Source organism: Salmo salar, chromosome ssa02, assembly GCF_905237065.1.
Source record: "Salmo salar chromosome ssa02, Ssal_v3.1, whole genome shotgun sequence".
Classification (NCBI taxonomy): domain Eukaryota; kingdom Metazoa; phylum Chordata; class Actinopteri; order Salmoniformes; family Salmonidae; genus Salmo; species Salmo salar.
Window position 1 is genome coordinate 14030389 of NC_059443.1, and position 18843 is coordinate 14049231.

The 18843-nt window shown below is 51.7% G+C and overlaps 1 protein-coding gene across 1 annotated transcript; it reads right to left on the reverse strand.

The window, feature by feature from the left end:
* Positions 1-3426: 3426 nt before the first annotated feature.
* LOC106606047 (CDC42 small effector protein 1) lies at positions 3427-17318 on the reverse strand. Its single transcript, XM_045698324.1, has 5 exons — positions 17125-17318; positions 15122-15466; positions 8623-8727; positions 6473-6555; positions 3427-6348 (listed from the first exon to the last, which is right to left on the reverse strand). Exons 2-4 carry the CDS (start codon positions 15173-15175, stop codon positions 6487-6489), a joined length of 228 nt encoding a protein of 75 aa, XP_045554280.1. The 5' UTR covers positions 15176-15466; positions 17125-17318; the 3' UTR covers positions 3427-6348; positions 6473-6486.
* Between the last annotated feature and the right edge of the window lie 1525 nt (positions 17319-18843).

Sequence of the window (18843 nt, forward strand, 5' to 3'; positions counted from 1 at the left end):
AGCCTTCACCACGTCCTCTACTAGACACCCCGTAGACTTCACAACGTCCTCGACTAGACACCCCGTAGCCTTCACCACGTCCTCTACTAGACACCCCGTAGCCTTCACCACGTCCTCTACTAGACACCCCGTAGACTTCACCCGTCCTCTACTGGACACCCCGTAGACTTCACAACGTCCTCGACTAGACACCCCGTAGCCTTCACCCGTCCTCGACTGGACACCCCGTAGCCTTCACCACGTCCTCTACTAGACACCCCGTAGACTTCACCCGTCCTCTACTGGACACCCCGTAGACTTCACAACGTCCTCGACTAGACACCCCGTAGCCTTCACCCGTCCTCGACTAGACACCCCGTAGCCTTCACCCGTCCTCTACTAGACACCCCGTAGCCTTCACAACGTCCTCTACTAGACACCCCGTAGCCTTCACCACGTCCTCTACTAGACACCCCGTAGCCTTCACCCGTCCTCGACTAGACACCCCGTAGCCTTCACCCGTCCTCTACTAGACACCCCGTAGCCTTCACCCGTCCTCGACTGGACACCCCGTAGCCTTCACAACGTCCTCGACTAGACACCCCGTAGCCTTCACCCGTCCTCGACTAGACACCCCGTAGACTTCACAACGTCCTCTACTAGACACCCCGTAGCCTTCACCCGTCCTCGACTGGACACCCCGTAGCCTTCACCCGTCCTCTACTGGACACCCCGTAGACTTCACCCGTCCTCTACTAGACACCCCGTAGATTTCACCCGTCCTCGACTAGACACCCCGTAGCCTTCACCCGTCCTCTACTAGACACCCCGTAGCCTTCACCCGTCCTCTACTAGACACCCTGTAGCCTTCACACGTCCTCGACTAGACACCCCGTAGCCTTCACCACGTCCTCTACTAGACACCCCGTAGCCTTCACCCGTCCTCGACTAGACACCCCGTAGCCTTCACCCGTCCTCGACTAGACACCCCGTAGCCTTCACCCGTCCTCGACTAGACACCCTTTAGACTTCACCCGTCCTCGACTAGACACCCTGTAGCCTTCACCCGTCCTCGACTAGACACCCCGTAGCCTTCACCACGTCCTCTACTAGACACCCCGTAGCCTTCACCCGTCCTCGACTAGACACCCCGTAGCCTTCACCCGTCCTCGACTAGACACCCCGTAGCCTTCACCCGTCCTCGACTAGACACCCCGTAGCCTTCACCACGTCCTCTACTGGACACCCCGTAGACTTCACCCGTCCTCGACTAGACACCCCGTAGCCTTCACCCGTCCTCGACTAGACACCCCGTAGCCTTCACCACGTCCTCTACTAGACACCCCGTAGCCTTCACCCGTCCTCGACTAGACACCCCGTAGCCTTCACCCGTCCTCGACTGGACACCCCGTAGCCTTCACCCGTCCTCTACTGGACACCCCGTAGACTTCACCCGTCCTCGACTAGACACCCTTTAGACTTCACCCGTCCTCGACTAGACACCCTTTAGACTTCACCCGTCCTCGACTAGACACCCCGTAGCCTTCACCACGTCCTCTACTAGACACCCCGTAGCCTTCACCCGTCCTCGACTAGACACCCCGTAGCCTTCACCCGTCCTCGACTAGACACCCCGTAGCCTTCACCACGTCCTCTACTAGACACCCCGTAGCCTTCACCACGTCCTCTACTAGACACCCCGTAGCCTTCACCCGTCCTCGACTAGACACCCCGTAGCCTTCACCCGTCCTCTACTGGACACCCCGTAGCCTTCACCCGTCCTCGACTGGACACCCCGTAGCCTTCACCCGTCCTCTACTGGACACCCCGTAGACTTCACCCGTCCTCGACTAGACACCCTTTATACTTCACCCGTCCTCGACTAGACACCCTTTAGACTTCACCCGTCCTCGACTAGACACCCCGTAGCCTTCACCCGTCCTCTACTAGACACCCCGTAGCCTTCACACGTCCTCGACTAGACACCCCGTAGCCTTCACCACGTCCTCTACTAGACACCCCGTAGCCTTCACCCGTCCTCGACTAGACACCCCGTAGCCTTCACCCGTCCTCGACTAGACACCCCGTAGCCTTCACCACGTCCTCTACTAGACACCCCGTAGCCTTCACCCGTCCTCGACTAGACACCCCGTAGCCTTCACCCGTCCTCGACTAGACACCCCGTAGCCTTCACCCGTCCTCTACTAGACACCCCGTAGCCTTCACCCGTCCTCGACTAGACACCCCGTAGCCTTCACCCGTCCTCGACTAGACACCCCGTAGACTTCACCCGTCCTCGACTAGACACCCTTTAGACTTCACCCGTCCTCGACTAGACACCCCGTAGCCTTCACCCGTCCTCGACTAGACACCCTTTAGACTTCACCCGTCCTCGACTAGACACCCTTTAGACTTCACCCGTCCTCGACTAGACACCCTTTAGACTTCACCCGTCCTCTACTAGACACCCTTTAGACTTCACCCGTCCTCGACTAGACACCCCGTAGCCTTCACCCGTCCTCGACTAGACACCCTTTAGACTTCACCCGTCCTCGACTAGACACCCCGTAGCCTTCACCCGTCCTCGACTAGACACCCCGTAGCCTTCACCCGTCCTCTACTAGACACCCTTTAGACTTCACCCGTCCTCGACTAGACACCCTTTAGACTTCACCCGTCCTCTACTAGACACCCCGTAGCCTTCACCCGTCCTCGACTAGACACCCCGTAGCCTTCACCCGTCCTCGACTAGACACCCTTTAGACTTCACCCGTCCTCGACTAGACACCCTTTAGACTTCACCCGTCCTCGACTAGACACCCCGTAGACTTCACCCGTCCTCTACTAGACACCCTTTAGACTTCACCCGTCCTCTACTAGACACCCTTTAGACTTCACCCGTCCTCGACTAGACACCCTTTAGACTTCACCCGTCCTCGACTAGACACCCTTTAGACTTCACCCGTCCTCTACTAGACACCCCGTAGCCTTCACCCGTCCTCGACTAGACACCCTTTAGACTTCACCCGTCCTCGACTAGACACCCTTTAGACTTCACCCGTCCTCGACTAGACACCCCGTAGCCTTCACCCGTCCTCGACTAGACACCCTTTAGACTTCACCCGTCCTCTACTAGACACCCTTTAGACTTCACCCGTCCTCGACTAGACACCCTTTAGACTTCACCCGTCCTCGACTAGACACCCTTTAGACTTCACCCGTCCTCTACTTAGGACTGTATTTCACATGGTTAGACAGTTCATGGAGTCTACTCCCATTAAATTGTAATCTTCTGTTCCAGTGGGTTTTGCTGCTGGAACATGATCCTTGCACCCATCTATTCACTCAACCCTGGGCTGCTCTTAGAACAAGATTTCCATACCAACTATTTGCATTGTTAGTTGCATCTTTGTTATGCATGTTTTTAAAAGAGAGACGTACACAGACTATAGCATACATTCCATTTATTTTAGGGCATTTGTTTAGATTGCAATATTTGTGCTATACCAGATGGATTCAGTGAGATGTGTTTGTTGAAGTAGTTTGAGATTAAAGCTAGAATCCTTAATTGAAACAATGACAAAGCAGTCACCCTGCCTGTGTTTTGGTAAAATGCTGAAGAATGGGCCTGGAGAAATGTAACCGCTCTCAAACTCATAGAGCTACTAATGCAAGGACTGAACATCCATGATATCAACAATATAGTTGAACTAAGGCATTTATGAGATATTCAAGAATCAATGGGTATATATAATTTATAAATCCCAAAATGGATGTAGCAACTATAGATTCCCACTTTAACTTCAATGAAAATGATACAATCTCCCAGAAATGTTCACAGCAGAGCCCATAGGGGCCACTGAAACCAGTTGGTTGAAATTCTATTATTTCTGTACCAGGCAGTGAAAATTGAGTAACACATTTGGTGATAACATTCAACATCAGAAGAGATTACTCCCCCAGAATTCTATTCAGAATGTGAACTGTATTTCCAGGAAGAATCAAGAGGTTGCACAAATCATTTCTAATGAACTCAAGCTTTGGTCTAACAACAATCATGATAAAGATGGGATAGAAACTTAAAATGCCAACAGACTCAAATGACTGACGTTCCCAATGTACACTGTTCAAGAAACTTCAAGGCAGCAGTCATTCTGTTAGGCTGAGAATTTACCCAGGATTACATGCTCTAACAAAGATAGGAAAGCCACCAAGCAATATGCAAAGTCACCCTTCAGCATTAAGTAAACATTAGGCCCAGTGTATAAAACACATACGGTATTAGTGAAAGGGACAACATACTGTACATGTTCTACACCATCCATACGCCATATGTTCTGGTATAGGATACTGGCCTAGCTAAATCACATAGGATAATGGCCTAGCTAAATCACATAGGATACTGGCCTAGCTAAATCAAATAAGATACAATATTAAAAAAACATTCCAATTCAAACGGTGAATTTTCCCCCGTATGGACACACTTAGCAAAAAAACTACAGAGAGTGACGAGTTATTCACAGATTGTGTATACTAAGCACGTCAGAAATACAGTTGTGTACAGGAAACAAACTTTCATTTCTACTGTATGATTTAAATCAGATGTTTAAAACTGCCACCTGGTTTCAGAATGTATGTCACTATCGTGTGGATGTCATGTGGGTCACAAGCCAGCTTGGAGGGCACGTCACCTACAACAAGCTCAAGTGGGAGGCCATATAGAAATTACAAGGGGAATGCACAGTGAAATGGTTGGAATTTTCCATTCTGATCAATGGGGTGGACATCCCCCTCCCCCCCGACAAGAGAACAAACTACCTTCTGGAATGTTCCTTCGATGCAGTTGATTTAATGAGTGGCATAATTCCAGGATAGATCACTGGAAAGCCCCGTAATGGTCAGGGTGTTTCGAATTTCAACAACAACCCGTGTTACTAACAGACTCTTCCCGCTGACTAATAGTTTGGGTTTTTCAGAGTAGGTGCTAGTAAATTGTGTATCACAGTGACCAGCTACAGGGAACTGCTAAAATAAAAGGAAACACTTGAGTAAATGAGGGTACTTATTGGCAGCTCTGTTATGGTGTGGAGGTGCATTTTCCTGGCATGGTTTAGGTCCACTCAACCCCATGGAGGACAAGGTAAACTCCAATAAATACACAGCCATTCTGAGTGATCACCTTCTACCTACTGTAGGGTGAAACAGATCTACCCCGATGGGAGTGGTCTCTTCCAGGATTACAATGACCCATCCACTGGGCACAAGTGGCCACAATGGTTTGATGAGCATGAAAAGGATGTAAACCATATGCCATGGCCGTCTCAGTCACCAGATCTCAACCCAATTGAACACTTATAGGAGATTCTGGAGCGGAGCCTGAGACAGCGTTTTCCACCACCATCAACAAAACACCAGATTATTTAATTTCTCATGGAGGGATGGTGTCGCATCCCTCCAATTGAGTTCCAGACACTTGTAGAATCTATGCCAAGGTGCATTAAAGCTGTTCTGGCTCGTGGTGCCCAATACCTTATTAAGACACTATATTGGGGTTTCCTTTATTTTGGCAGTTATCTGTATGCTTGCAACTGGGTAGCAGTCCAAATGGGGTTCTATGGCAACTGGGTAGCAGTCCAAATGGGGTTCTATGGCAACTGGGTAGCAGTCCAAATGGGGTTCTATGGCAACTGGGTAGCAGTCCAAATGGGGTTCTATGGCAACTGGGTAGCAGTCCAAATGGGGCTCTATGGCAACTGGTACAATCAAAATAACACTACTCAGTACTGGCATCTAAACAGCAACAAAATCACATAGCATTTTGCACTTATAAACACACACAAAGACACCTTTAACTATGCACTGTGGGAAAATAAAAGTGCATCCTCATTCATTAGACAGATACGCAAGATATTTTGGATACTATTTGTTTGGCAGTAGGTCAATGGTTTACAACATTCAGGTGATCCTTGAGAACAATCTTCACTTCCTGAAATGGAATCAGCCATGTTAGTCAACAAATTTTGCTAAACACTCTCACACACGCTTGCTGGCCATGACACAGAAACGTTGTTGGCTGAAATACAGTGGAAGTCCAAAGTCCATCAGAAAGACAAATACTTTTCTTTAAAAAGCATCAAAAACATCAGTCCATCCTCCTCTGAGCAGGGCGATTCTTGTGGTGACCACAGAAAGGGCATCGTCCTGTTTGGCTAAATCGATCCTGCAGACGTCAGGAAGAGCCTCTCTGCTCTCTATTAGGGTCCGCTCTCAGGTTTGCCAAGTGCTCCATTAGAAACAGGTTACGCTGCAGTGACTGCTTTTGATTTGGGATGAGAGGGGCGCATAGAGGATGGAAATGGTTCTCCATGCCTACAGAGAGAAGTGAAGGTGGTTAGTTCCAGAGAAGTGAAGGTCAGTTCCAGAAGTGAAGGTCAGTTCCAGAGAAGCTATTGCATTGCAGATATGGCGATAGCTTCATTAACTGGGTACTTACTTGGTAGGCAGCAGCTATAACATGCTCCTGCGGCCGTTGGCACTGGGTCCTTTCGACCTCATCTTATCCTGGACCGGCCCTGACTGCAGGACAGGAAGATAACGACTGTTAGAGTTTCTACAGATACTTAGTCATTTTCATATCAAAAGGCAGGTCATAACCTCTTCATGATAACATATGGATGGAGAGGCAGGATCCGAAGCCAGAATTAGAACTATGATTTCATGTGTTGTTTCTATACTGTATCATTTTATGTAACATATTTAACAGTCCGTTTCTGTGGTGTTCATATGAAACATGATCCCATTTGGACTGACAACATTTGATCCATTTGGCCAGCAGCATTACTCATAACCTACGTCTTTACATAATGATGAGTGACCATATGATGGGGATGGAGTGAGGAGGAATGGGACTTGCTTTAGGCTGTGGGTTTTTTTCTCCTTTACTTTTTAACGGCGCAGTTCAGAGTTGGATGAATGCACAGGTGTGGATCAATCATTCTGACGTCAGGCGTTGCAGAAACGGCATGTGCTTGACGAACACTACAATAACTACAGTCTGACAGCTATGGGTCATAACAGAACAATGGACATTAGAGGGTTACGCAATAGCAGCTGAGGAAATGGAATTATGTAACACGTTTCAGTAACATACTCCTCACCTGACTGTTCTCAGCCCACCTCCTGATACAATGTGGAAATGTGTCATTTCATTCAAAAGATCTGGTGACTTTCACAACTGGAGGTCATGATCACGATGGAACAGTCATTTAGCAGAGCGACACAGTAGTCCATACATTTCAGTCATTTAGCAGAGCGACACAGTAGTCCACACATTTCAGTCATTTAGCAGAGCGACAGTAGTCCATACATTTCAGTCATTTAGCAGAGTGACAGTAGTCCATACATTTCAGTCATTTAGCAGAGCGACAGTAGTCCATACATTTCAGTCATTTAGCAGAGTGACAGTAGTCCATACATTTCAGTCATTTAGCAGAGTGACAGTAGTCCATACATTTCAGTCATTTAGCAGAGCGACACAGTAGTCCATACATTTCAGTCATTTAGCAGAGCGACACAGTAGTCCACACATTTCAGTCATTTAGCAGAGCGACACAGTAGTCCACACATTTCAGTCATTTAGCAGAGCGACAGTAGTCCATACATTTCAGTCATTTAGCAGAGTGACAGTAGTCCATACATTTCAGTCATTTAGCAGAGCAACAGTAGTCCATACATTTCAGTCATTTAGCAGAGCGACAGTAGTCCATACATTTCAGTCATTTAGCAGAGCGACAGTAGTCCATACATTTCAGTCATTTAGCAGAGCGACAGTAGTCCATACATTTCAGTCATTTAGCAGAGCGACACAGTAGTCCATACATTTCAGTCATTTAGCAGAGTGACAGTAGTCCATACATTTCAGTCATTTAGCAGAGTGACAGTAGTCCATACATTTCAGTCATTTAGCAGAGTGACAGTAGTCCATACATTTCAGTCATTTAGCAGAGTGACACAGTAGTCCATACATTTTAGTACTGATATCAACATCATGTAATGCATTGAGAAATGGACTATCACTCAATTTAACCTACTTTCCATACAGTGGAACCTACTTTCCATACAGCTGTATACAGTGATTTAAACAGTGACCAGACTAGTGATTGGCCAGTGTTCTGATAGTACTGTATACACTTTATCCATCATAGCGTAACAGGTTTCAAACTAAAGTTAATATCCATATCCTACTAATAGGTGAACGAATTGAGAAACATTTCCTCCTCTCATTCCCTGTCCAATGTGACTGTATTCCATGGGAATACCAGGCCAACATTTCCCAGCGTTTCTACATTTCCTCCTCTCATTCCCTGTCCAATGTGACTGTATTCCATGGGAAACCAGGCCAACATTCCTAGCGGCAGGTTGGAAGCTGCAAAGCCCAGCCCATGTACTGAGGAGTAACACACACACACACACACACACACACACACACACACACACACACACACACACCACCTTCACACACCACCTTCACACACCACCTTCACACACCACCTTCACACACCACCTTCACACACCACCTTCACAATATCTCGACACATTTTAAGACACACCAGCCCCAGTCAGTCTAGGTATTATCTCTCTTACCGGGGCCCGGCCCTCTGCCATCTCCCCAGAGCCAATGTGTGTCAAGTGGACAAAGTTTGTGGGCTCGCCGATCATGCTGCGGTCGATTTTCCTGCGCCTCTTTCTCTGGAAATAATAGAAAATATATAGAAATAGAAAATGGGGACAGACAGATATTATGCAATCAAGCCCAATGGAAGAAAATAACTTACAGACTTTACAGTACACACACACAATGCATTTTGTAACCTGAATGGGATGATCTTCGATAAGAGTTTTGATCTTCTACTTGTTATTTCGTACTCAATGGCTGCAGGTCAGGTCGCCTAGCTGCAGGTCAGGTCGCCTAGCGGCAGGTCAGGTCAGGCCGCCTAGCGGCAGGTCAGGTCAGGTCGCCTAGCTGCAGGTCAGGTCGCCTAGCTGCAGGTCAGGTCGCCTAGCGGCAGGTCAGGTCAGGCCGCCTAGCGGCAGGTCAGGTCAGGTCGCCTAGCGGCAGGTCAGGTCAGGTCGCCTAGCTGCAGGTCAGGTCGCCTAGCGGCAGGTCAGGTCGCCTAGCGGCAGGTCAGGTCAGGTCGCCTAGCTGCAGGTCAGGTCAGGCCGCCTAGCTGCAGGTCAGGTCGCCTAGAGGCAGGTCAGGTCGCCTAGCGGCAGGTCAGGTCAAGTCGCCTAGCTGCAGGTCAGGTCAAGTCGCCTAGCTGCAGGTCAGGTCAAGTCGCCTAGCTGCAGGTCAGGTCAGGTCGCCTAGCTGCAGGTCAGGTCAGGTCGACTAGCGGCAGGTCAGGTCGCCTAGCGGCAGGTCAGGTCAGGTCGCCTAGCGGCAGGTCAGGTCAGGTCGCCTAGCGGCAGGTCAGGTCAGGTCGCCTAGCTGCAGGTCAGGTCGCCTAGCGGCAGGTCAGGTCGCCTAGCGGCAGGTCAGGTCGCCTAGCGGCAGGTCAGGTCAGGTCGCCTAGCGGCAGGTCAGGTCAGGTCGCCTAGCTGCAGGTCAGGTCGCCTAGCGGCAGGTCAGGTCGCCTAGCGGCAGGTCAGGTCGCCTAGCGGCAGGTCAGGTCGCCTAGCGGCAGGTCAGGTCAGGTCGCCTAGCTGCAGGTCAGGTCAGGTCGCCTAGCTGCAGGTCAGGTCAGGTCGCCTAGCTGCAGGTCAGGTCGCCTAGCTGCAGGTCAGGTCAGGTCGCCTAGCGGCAGGTCAGGTCAGGTCGCCTAGCTGCAGGTCAGGTCAGGCCGCCTAGCGGCAGGTCAGGTCAGGCCGCCTAGCGGCAGGTCAGGTCAGGTCCGCTAGCGGCAGGTCAGGTCAGGTCGCCTAGCTGCAGGTCAGGTCAGGTCGCCTAGCGGCAGGTCAGGTCAGGCCGCCTAGCTGCAGGTCAGGTCAGGTCGCCTAGCGGCAGGTCAGGTCAGGTCGCCTAGCGGCAGGTCAGGTCAGGCCGCCTAGCTGCAGGTCAGGTCGCCTAGCGGCAGGTCAGGTCAGGCCGCCTAGCTGCAGGTCAGGTCAGGCCGCCTAGCTGCAGGTCAGGTCAGGTCGCCTAGCTGCAGGTCAGGTCGCCTAGCTGCAGGTCAGGTCAGGTCGCCTAGCGGCAGGTCAGGTCAGGTCGCCTAGCGGCAGGTCAGGTCAGGTCGCCTAGCTGCAGGTCAGGTCAGGTCCGCTAGCGGCAGGTCAGGTCAGGCCGCCTAGCGGCAGGTCAGGTCAGGTCCGCTAGCGGCAGGTCAGGTCAGGCCGCCTAGCGGCAGGTCAGGTCAGGTCGCCTAGCTGCAGGTCAGGTCAGGTCGCCTAGCTGCAGGTCAGGCCGCCTAGCGGCAGGTCAGGTCAGGCCGCCTAGCGGCAGGTCAGGTCAGGTCCGCTAGCGGCAGGTCAGGTCAGGTCGCCTAGCTGCAGGTCAGGTCAGGTCCGCTAGCGGCAGGTCAGGTCAGGTCGCCTAGCTGCAGGTCAGGTCGCCTAGCTGCAGGTCAGGTCAGGTCCGCTAGCGGCAGGTCAGGTCAGGTCGCCTAGCTGCAGGTCAGGTCAGGTCGCCTAGCGGCAGGTCAGGTCAGGCCGCCTAGCGGCAGGTCAGGTCAGGTCGCCTAGCGGCAGGTCAGGTCAGGCCGCCTAGCGGCAGGTCAGGTCAGGCCGCCTAGCTGCAGGTCAGGTCAGGCCGCCTAGCTGCAGGTCAGGTCAGGTCGCCTAGCGGCAGGTCAGGTCAGGTCGCCTAGCGGCAGGTCAGGTCAGGTCGCCTAGCGGCAGGTCAGGTCAGGTCGCCTAGCGGCAGGTCAGGTCAGGCCGCCTAGCTGCAGGTCAGGCCGCCTAGCGGCAGGTCAGGTCAGGTCGCCTAGCGGCAGGTCAGGTCAGGCCGCCTAGCTGCAGGTCAGGTCGCCTAGCGGCAGGTCAGGTCAGGTCGCCTAGCGGCAGGTCAGGTCGCCTAGCTGCAGGTCAGGTCGCCTAGCTGCAGGTCAGGTCAGGTCAGGTCGCCTAGCTGCAGGTCAGGTCAGGTCGCCTAGCTGCAGGTCAGGTCGCCTAGCTGCAGGTCAGGTCAGGCCGCCTAGCTGCAGGTCAGGTCGCCTAGCGGCAGGTCAGGTCAGGTCGCCTAGCGGCAGGTCAGGTCAGGCCGCCTAGCTGCAGGTCAGGTCGCCTAGCGGCAGGTCAGGTCAGGTCGCCTAGCTGCAGGTCAGGTCAGGTCCGCTAGCGGCAGGTCAGGTCAGGTCGCCTAGCGGCAGGTCAGGTCAGGCCGCCTAGCGGCAGGTCAGGTCAGGTCGCCTAGCTGCAGGTCAGGTCGCCTAGCTGCAGGTCAGGTCGCCTAGCTGCAGGTCAGGTCAGGTCGCCTAGCGGCAGGTCAGGTCAGGCCGCCTAGCTGCAGGTCAGGTCGCCTAGCGGCAGGTCAGGTCAGGTCGCCTAGCTGCAGGTCAGGTCAGGTCCGCTAGCGGCAGGTCAGGTCAGGTCGCCTAGCGGCAGGTCAGGTCAGGTCGCCTAGCGGCAGGTCAGGTCAGGTCGCCTAGCTGCAGGTCAGGTCGCCTAGCTGCAGGTCAGGTCGCCTAGCTGCAGGTCAGGTCGCCTAGCGGCAGGTCAGGTCGCCTAGCTGCAGGTCAGGTCGCCTAGCTGCAGGTCAGGTCGCCTAGCGGCAGGTCAGGTCAGGCCGCCTAGCTGCAGGTCAGGTCGCCTAGCTGCAGGTCAGGTCAGGCCGCCTAGCTGCAGGTCAGGTCAGGCCGCCTAGCGGCAGGTCAGGTCAGGCCGCCTAGCTGCAGGTCAGGTCGCCTAGCTGCAGGTCAGGTCGCCTAGCTGCAGGTCAGGTCAGGTCCGCTAGCGGCAGGTCAGGTCAGGTCCGCTAGCGGCAGGTCAGGTCAGGCCGCCTAGCTGCAGGTCAGGTCAGGTCCGCTAGCGGCAGGTCAGGTCAGGTCGCCTAGCGGCAGGTCAGGTCAGGTCCGCTAGCGGCAGGTCAGGTCAGGTCCGCTAGCGGCAGGTCAGGTCAGGCCGCCTAGCTGCAGGTCAGGTCAGGTCCGCTAGCTGCAGGTCAGGTCAGGCCGCCTAGCGGCAGGTCAGGTCAGGCCGCCTAGCGGCAGGTCAGGTCAGGCCGCCTAGCTGCAGGTCAGGTCAGGTCGCCTAGCGGCAGGTCAGGTCAGGCCGCCTAGCTGCAGGTCAGGTCAGGTTGCCTAGCGGCAGGTCAGGTCAGGCCGCCTAGCTGCAGGTCAGGTCAGGTCGCCTAGCTGCAGGTCAGGTCGCCTAGCGGCAGGTCAGGTCAGGTCGCCTAGCTGCAGGTCAGGTCAGGCCGCCTAGCGGCAGGTCAGGTCAGGCCGCCTAGCTGCAGGTCAGGTCGCCTAGCTGCAGGTCAGGTCAGGTCGCCTAGCTGCAGGTCAGGTCGCCTAGCTGCAGGTCAGGTCAGGCCGCCTAGCTGCAGGTCAGGTCGCCTAGCTGCAGGTCAGGTCAGGCCGCCTAGCTGCAGGTCAGGCCGCCTAGCTGCAGGTCAGGTCAGGCCGCCTAGCTGCAGGTCAGGTCGCCTAGCTGCAGGTCAGGTCAGGTCGCCTAGCTGCAGGTCAGGTCGCCTAGCTGCAGGTCAGGTCAGGCCGCCTAGCTGCAGGTCAGGTCGCCTAGCTGCAGGTCAGGTCAGGCCGCCTAGCTGCAGGTCAGGCCGCCTAGCTGCAGGTCAGGTCGCCTAGCTGCAGGTCAGGTCAGGCCGCCTAGCTGCAGGTCAGGTCGCCTAGCTGCAGGTCAGGTCGCCTAGCGGCAGGTCAGGTCAGGTCGCCTAGCTGCAGGTCAGGTCAGGCCGCCTAGCTGCAGGTCAGGTCAGGTCGCCTAGCGGCAGGTCAGGTCGCCTAGCTGCAGGTCAGGTCAGGTCGCCTAGCGGCAGGTCAGGTCAGGTCGCCTAGCTGCAGGTCAGGTCGCCTAGCGGCAGGTCAGGTCAGGTCGCCTAGCTGCAGGTCAGGTCGCCTAGCGGCAGGTCAGGTCAGGTCGCCTAGCTGCAGGTCAGGTCGCCTAGCTGCAGGTCAGGTCAGGTCGCCTAGCTGCAGGTCAGGTCAGGTCGCCTAGCGGCAGGTCAGGTCAGGCCGCCTAGCTGCAGGTCAGGTCGCCTAGCGGCAGGTCAGGTCAGGTCGCCTAGCTGCAGGTCAGGTCGCCTAGCGGCAGGTCAGGTCAGGTCGCCTAGCTGCAGGTCAGGTCAGGCCGCCTAGCTGCAGGTCAGGTCGCCTAGCGGCAGGTCAGGTCAGGTCGCCTAGCTGCAGGTCAGGTCGCCTAGCGGCAGGTCAGGTCAGGTCCGCTAGCGGCAGGTCAGGTCAGGTCGCCTAGCGGCAGGTCAGGTCGCCTAGCGGCAGGTCAGGTCAGGCCGCCTAGCTGCAGGTCAGGTCGCCTAGCTGCAGGTCAGGTCAGGTCCGCTAGCGGCAGGTCAGGTCAGGTCCGCTAGCGGCAGGTCAGGTCAGGTCGCCTAGCTGCAGGTCAGGTCAGGTCGCCTAGCGGCAGGTCAGGTCAGGCCGCCTAGCTGCAGGTCAGGTCAGGTCGCCTAGCGGCAGGTCAGGTCAGGTCGCCTAGCTGCAGGTCAGGTCAGGCCGCCTAGCGGCAGGTCAGGTCGCCTAGCGGCGGTTAAGAGATTTGGGCTAGTAACTGAAAGGTCGCTGGTTCGAATCCCCCAAACCAGGTGAAAAATCTGCCCGATGTGCCCTTGAGCAAGGCACTTAACATGAATTGCTCCTGTAAGTCGTTTTGGATAAGAGCGTCTGCTAAATGACATGAATGTAAGTGGAATGTTGAACATCCCCTTCTCTAATACCTGTTTTATTAGAGCATGTTCAGTTCTGTCAGTGTAAAGGCATGTCATCACCTGTCAGCAGTGCTGTGAATAAGCCCCACTTGTTACAACAGGCTACGCTGGGTGCAGACAGAGATGACCCAGAACTGACAGGAATTAATTAGCCATTTCACATTATGGATCATGACCACACTGACTGTATCAATATTCTGACTGTATAGTGCAAATGCCACATAGCAATTATTAATTTGAATAATTAGGGATTTATAAAACTAAAAAGAATGTTAATTACATTATACACAGGTCCAACGACATGTAGTCATTGCACTGTTATCAGAAATACACAATTTACAAAGCAAGCCTTTCTGGGAAGTAACACTTGTTAGTATGCCACCACACGCTATACACACATTCTAGTCCGGCCTTCTCTCGTCCCAACAATAGAATAAACAAGGACCTAAAAATAAAGGAGAGGGAGGAGGAAGGAGGGAAAAGAATGAGCTCAATAGCAGCACATGCCAGAAGCCCACTTCCCCTCAGAGACCCCATTAATTGTTAGGGAGGGTTCTGGAGTTACCATAGAGACATGCTGTGGAGGGATACAATCTCCTTATTTGACTTAATGCCAAGTCTACGACGACAACGTGACGACTACTACTACAACAATAGTTTCACAGTACCCTTAAGGTGAAAGTGCTTGGGACAGCCTTGATATTTTCTGATCTGGTAATAACGGAGGGTTTCTTGTTTTGCTTTTCTTTTTATGAAGTTACACATGTCTATGAGCTAGACTAAGGTTGAACCCGGCCTAACCTACGTCTTCTTAATCCTGATTCAAGAGGTAACGTCTAATGACAGAGCAGTCTTTGTCTGGACTGAAGTCTAGCCCTCCAAATAGGCAGACCTTCGGGACTATGTGGGTCACCCACTTCAAAACAACAGAAAAGGCCAGAGTCCTTCCTTCTTCCACTCCCTCACCATCTACCTGACCTATTTCTCAGGCGACTGACAGTAGCAGAGGGTTCTCTTCTCACTAGTGTTGTTGACTGGCTGAAGCATCAGCTAATGATACCCATGTCATCCCATGCCATGCATCTTGAGGATCCACAGCTGGCATGGCTGAACTAACTTCAACAAGTGAAGTTGTAGATATGGTGGTGTGGTCAATCTAATATCCAAACTCCTGGGAGGCAGGTAAACATCTTAAAATCAGACAAAATCTTCATCTCGACCCATTGACCTTGAAGCTGTAAAAGCAGGGCTAGCATGGCAGCTAAAAAGTTACTGTGTGTTCCAGTAATTTCTCAGAAGGGACAAACTCACCGGTGGAGGTTTGGCCACCACGCAGCAGCCAATCTTGTGCCAGAACTCGCTCATCCCTGCTGTGCTGCTGCTTTGCTCTGAGTGGGTCCGGAGGCCCTGGTTCTCTCTGGACGCCCTGCAGGCAGCGGAGGACGTGGTGGAGAACAAGAACGCCGCTTAGGGTGGAATGGTGAGAGCGTTGCAACCAGTCCAATCCCAAAAAAAGATGGGTGTCCCCCAAGGCTCAGTGCCAAGTCCGGTTCTATTCCTTTCTCTTAACGTTTAGAATGTCACCTCTTCCCTCTCACTGAATCTCCTGTGGATGCTCGTCTCCCCAGATTTCCACTGCCTCAGGTACTGTAGGGCCTGTCGAGTCAAAACCAGATTCCATTAGTTGAAGGCTGACAAGGTATAGGAAGTGAAACAATCTTCACCTGCTAGAATAGCACAATCAATTCAGATACAGTACTATAGGCATGTTAATTTCTACATGTCAGCATCCCCATGCTAAATAGGCCTACATCTCCACAGGCCTATTTGCTGTCAGTCAACATGCGTCCCCCACACACTTGCTTATCACTCTTCCTGTCTGTGACACTCATGCAAGACAAGGGATTCACGCTGCAGTGGCAAGGGACTTCCTGTCTGTGACACTCATGCAAGAGAAGGGATTCACACTGCAGTGGCAAGGGACTTCCTGTCTGTGACACACATGCAAGACAAGGGATTCACGCTGCAGTGGCAAGGGGTTTCCTGTCTGTGACACTCATGCAAGAGAAGGGATTCACGCTGCAGTGGCAAGGGACTTCCTGTCATAACAGCAACACCCACTGAAGGTTTCAGGACCCGGGTCAACTGTCCCTCAGAAAAGAGCTGCAGGCATACTACGGGGATTCTCTCCTCCATCTAGTCACAGTAAACACTATTTAACTGTCACCAAATCATTATCTAATGTAAGCTACATTGACCAGTAAGTCTTACAAATGGATTTGATTCAGGATTGAAAGACAGACATTTAGGACTGTGACATACAAGACCTAAGAGCCCTGTGCAACATGGTGGTTTCAATAGGAGATTGATTAATAATTAAACCTTTATTTTGATTAAAGTCACCAGTATTAGCACTGAATTCAACTAAGTTGAGTAAGATCTCAACTATGCTTTGATCTTTGATGTACTGGTAATCATATTAGTTCACAGTCTTATAAAATACTGGTAAATAACCAGACAAGGACATTCTTTCCCCAAACAAGTACCTACCCCCTTGCATCTTTGTAAAAGCCCCAAAAATTAGAGGTCAAAGAAAGAGGTTTGGGTATACTGTATCTCTTTACAAACTGAACTCGACTTTGAACCAGGAGATCAAGGTAAAGGTAGTGTGAGTGAGTGAGTGAGTGAGTGAGTGAGTGTGTGTGTGTGTGAGTGAGTGTGTGTGTGAAGGGTGAGTGAGTGAGTGAGTGAGTGAGTGAGTGAGTGAGTGTGTGAGTGTGTGTGAAGGGTGAGTGAGTGAGTGAGTGTGAAGGGTGAAAATGTGTAGCATATGTAGATCTCCAGCTGGCCTGAGAACAACACCGGCCATTGATTTACAGTGTTCTGTTGTAGCCTCAATTCAACAGGGCAACAGGCATGTTAAATAAAACTGAGTGACTATCCAATTGAATATCCTGAAAAGAGATGGTCATTGAATGTGTATTAATGTGTCCAATATCCAATCTTGATCAATGTGATTTTTAAAGCGTAGGGACATTGAATGTAGCCTAATTCTCAAATGAACATTAGAAAATATTTTCTATTGAGGCATTATTTTTGTCTTCCAGTACGCCACCGTCTAGACGGAAACATCTGTAAGGCAACAATGTAAGTAACATCTGCATTTAACATTTTACTAACGACAAACACTGACGTGAGTTGTCAACCCAAAAACCGTTCGTTCAATCCAGTCACTCTGAAATTAGCATAGCAATACATTTACATCTAGATCCCTGCCACAATTAAACAACCAATTTCAACCAATTTGCCATTACCGTAACATCAGTGTGGAATCCGCTTTCTCCCTCAAACGAACATGATATCTTTAAAACGGTCAGCTCACGAGTCGAGGTGTGGTAAAGTAAAACGTCTCCTGTGCTGCGGTAGGCTACACTCCTCCTTCTCAGGCTTTTACGGTGGCAGAACTACAGCGCCACAACAGGAAAATCAACAGGCTAATGAAAGAATGGCACAATCTGGGATATTTTCTGCTGTGCTGCATGCAACCTGGTCTCAGAGCATTCAGATCATTTCGTATTACTCTGTACATAAATCTGAGTCTAGATTAGAGATTAGTATGATATGTTATGTTTCGTATGGTATGTATTAATTTGTGGATGTCCATCACCCATTTCGTATGATATGTTACGAATTACAATTAGCATTATATGTTACGAATTTACAAAACAAACTATATGTTCCGAATTAGTAAAACGTATGCTATGTTACAAATTCTAGCCAGGTGGCGAGCTGGCTAGCTGGCTAACGTTAGCTAGGCTAGGAGTTAGGGGTTGGGGTTAAGTTTAGGAGTTAGGGTTAGGTTAGGGTTAGGTTAGCTACGGTTAAGGTTAGGGTAAGGGTTAGCTAACATGCTAAGTACATTACATTACCAAAATTATGTGGACACCTGCTTGTAGAACATCTCATTCCAAAATCATGGACATTAATATGGAGTCGGTACCCACTTTGCTGCTATAACAGCCTCCACTCTTGTTGGAACATTGCTGCGTGGACTTGCTTCCATTCATCCACAAGAGCATTAGTGAGGTCAGGCACTGATGTTGGGCAATTAGGCCTGGCTCGCAATTGGCATCCAATTCATCCCAAAGGTGTTCGATGGGGTTGAGGTCAGGGCTCTGTGCAGGCCAGTCAAGTTCTTCCACACCGATCTCGACAAACCATTTCTGTATGGACCTCACTTTGTACATGGGGGCATTGTCATGTTGAACAGCAAAGGGCCTTCCCCAAACTGTTGCCACAAAATTGGAAGCACAGAATCGTCTAGAATGTCATTGTATAATGTAGCATTAAGATTTCCCTTCACTGGAACTAAGAGGTCTAGCCTGAACCATGAAAAACAGCCCCAGGCCATTATTCCTCCTCCACCAAACTTTACAGTTGTCACTATGCATTGGGGAAGGTAGCGTTCTCCAGGCATACGCCAAACCCAGATTTGTCTGTCGGACTGCCAGGTGATGAAGCGTGATTTATCACTCCAGAGAAGGCATTTCTACTGCTCCAGAGTCCAATGGCGCTGAGCGTTACATTACTCCAGCTGACGCTTGGCATTGCGGATGGAAATCTCAGGCTTGTGTGCGGCTGTTCAGCCATGGAAACCCATTTAGTGAAGCTCCCGACGAACAATTCTTGTGCTGACGTTTCTTCCAGAGGCAGTTTGGAACTCGGTAGTGAGTGTTGCAACTGAGGACAGACAATTTTTAAGCTTACGCGCTTCAGCTCTCAGCGGTCCCATTCTGTGAGCTTGTGTGGCCTACCACTTCGTGGCTGAGCCGTTGTTGCTCCTAGACGTTTTCGCTTCACAATAACAACACTTACAGATGACCGGGGCAGCTCTGGTGTGGCAGAAATTTAACAAACTGACTTGTTGGAAAGGTGGCATCCTATGACGGTGCCACATTGAAAGTCACTGAGCTCTTCAGCACTTTTATTGTACTGCAAATGTTTGTCTATGGAGATTGCATGGCGGTGTGCTC

Bases quoted from the DNA above. Each gene is read 5' to 3' on its own strand.
- LOC106606047 (XM_045698324.1), bottom strand. From the start codon at position 15,175: ATGAGCGAGTTCTGGCACAAGATTGGCTGCTGCGTGGTGGCCAAACCT. The intron at 8,728-15,121 runs GTGAGTTTGTCC...TATTATTTCCAG, and splicing joins TGGTGGCCAAACCTCCACCG to AGAAAGAGGCGCAGGAAAAT. The intron at 6,556-8,622 runs GTAAGAGAGATA...CCTGTCCTGCAG, and splicing joins TGGCAGAGGGCCGGGCCCCG to TCAGGGCCGGTCCAGGATAA.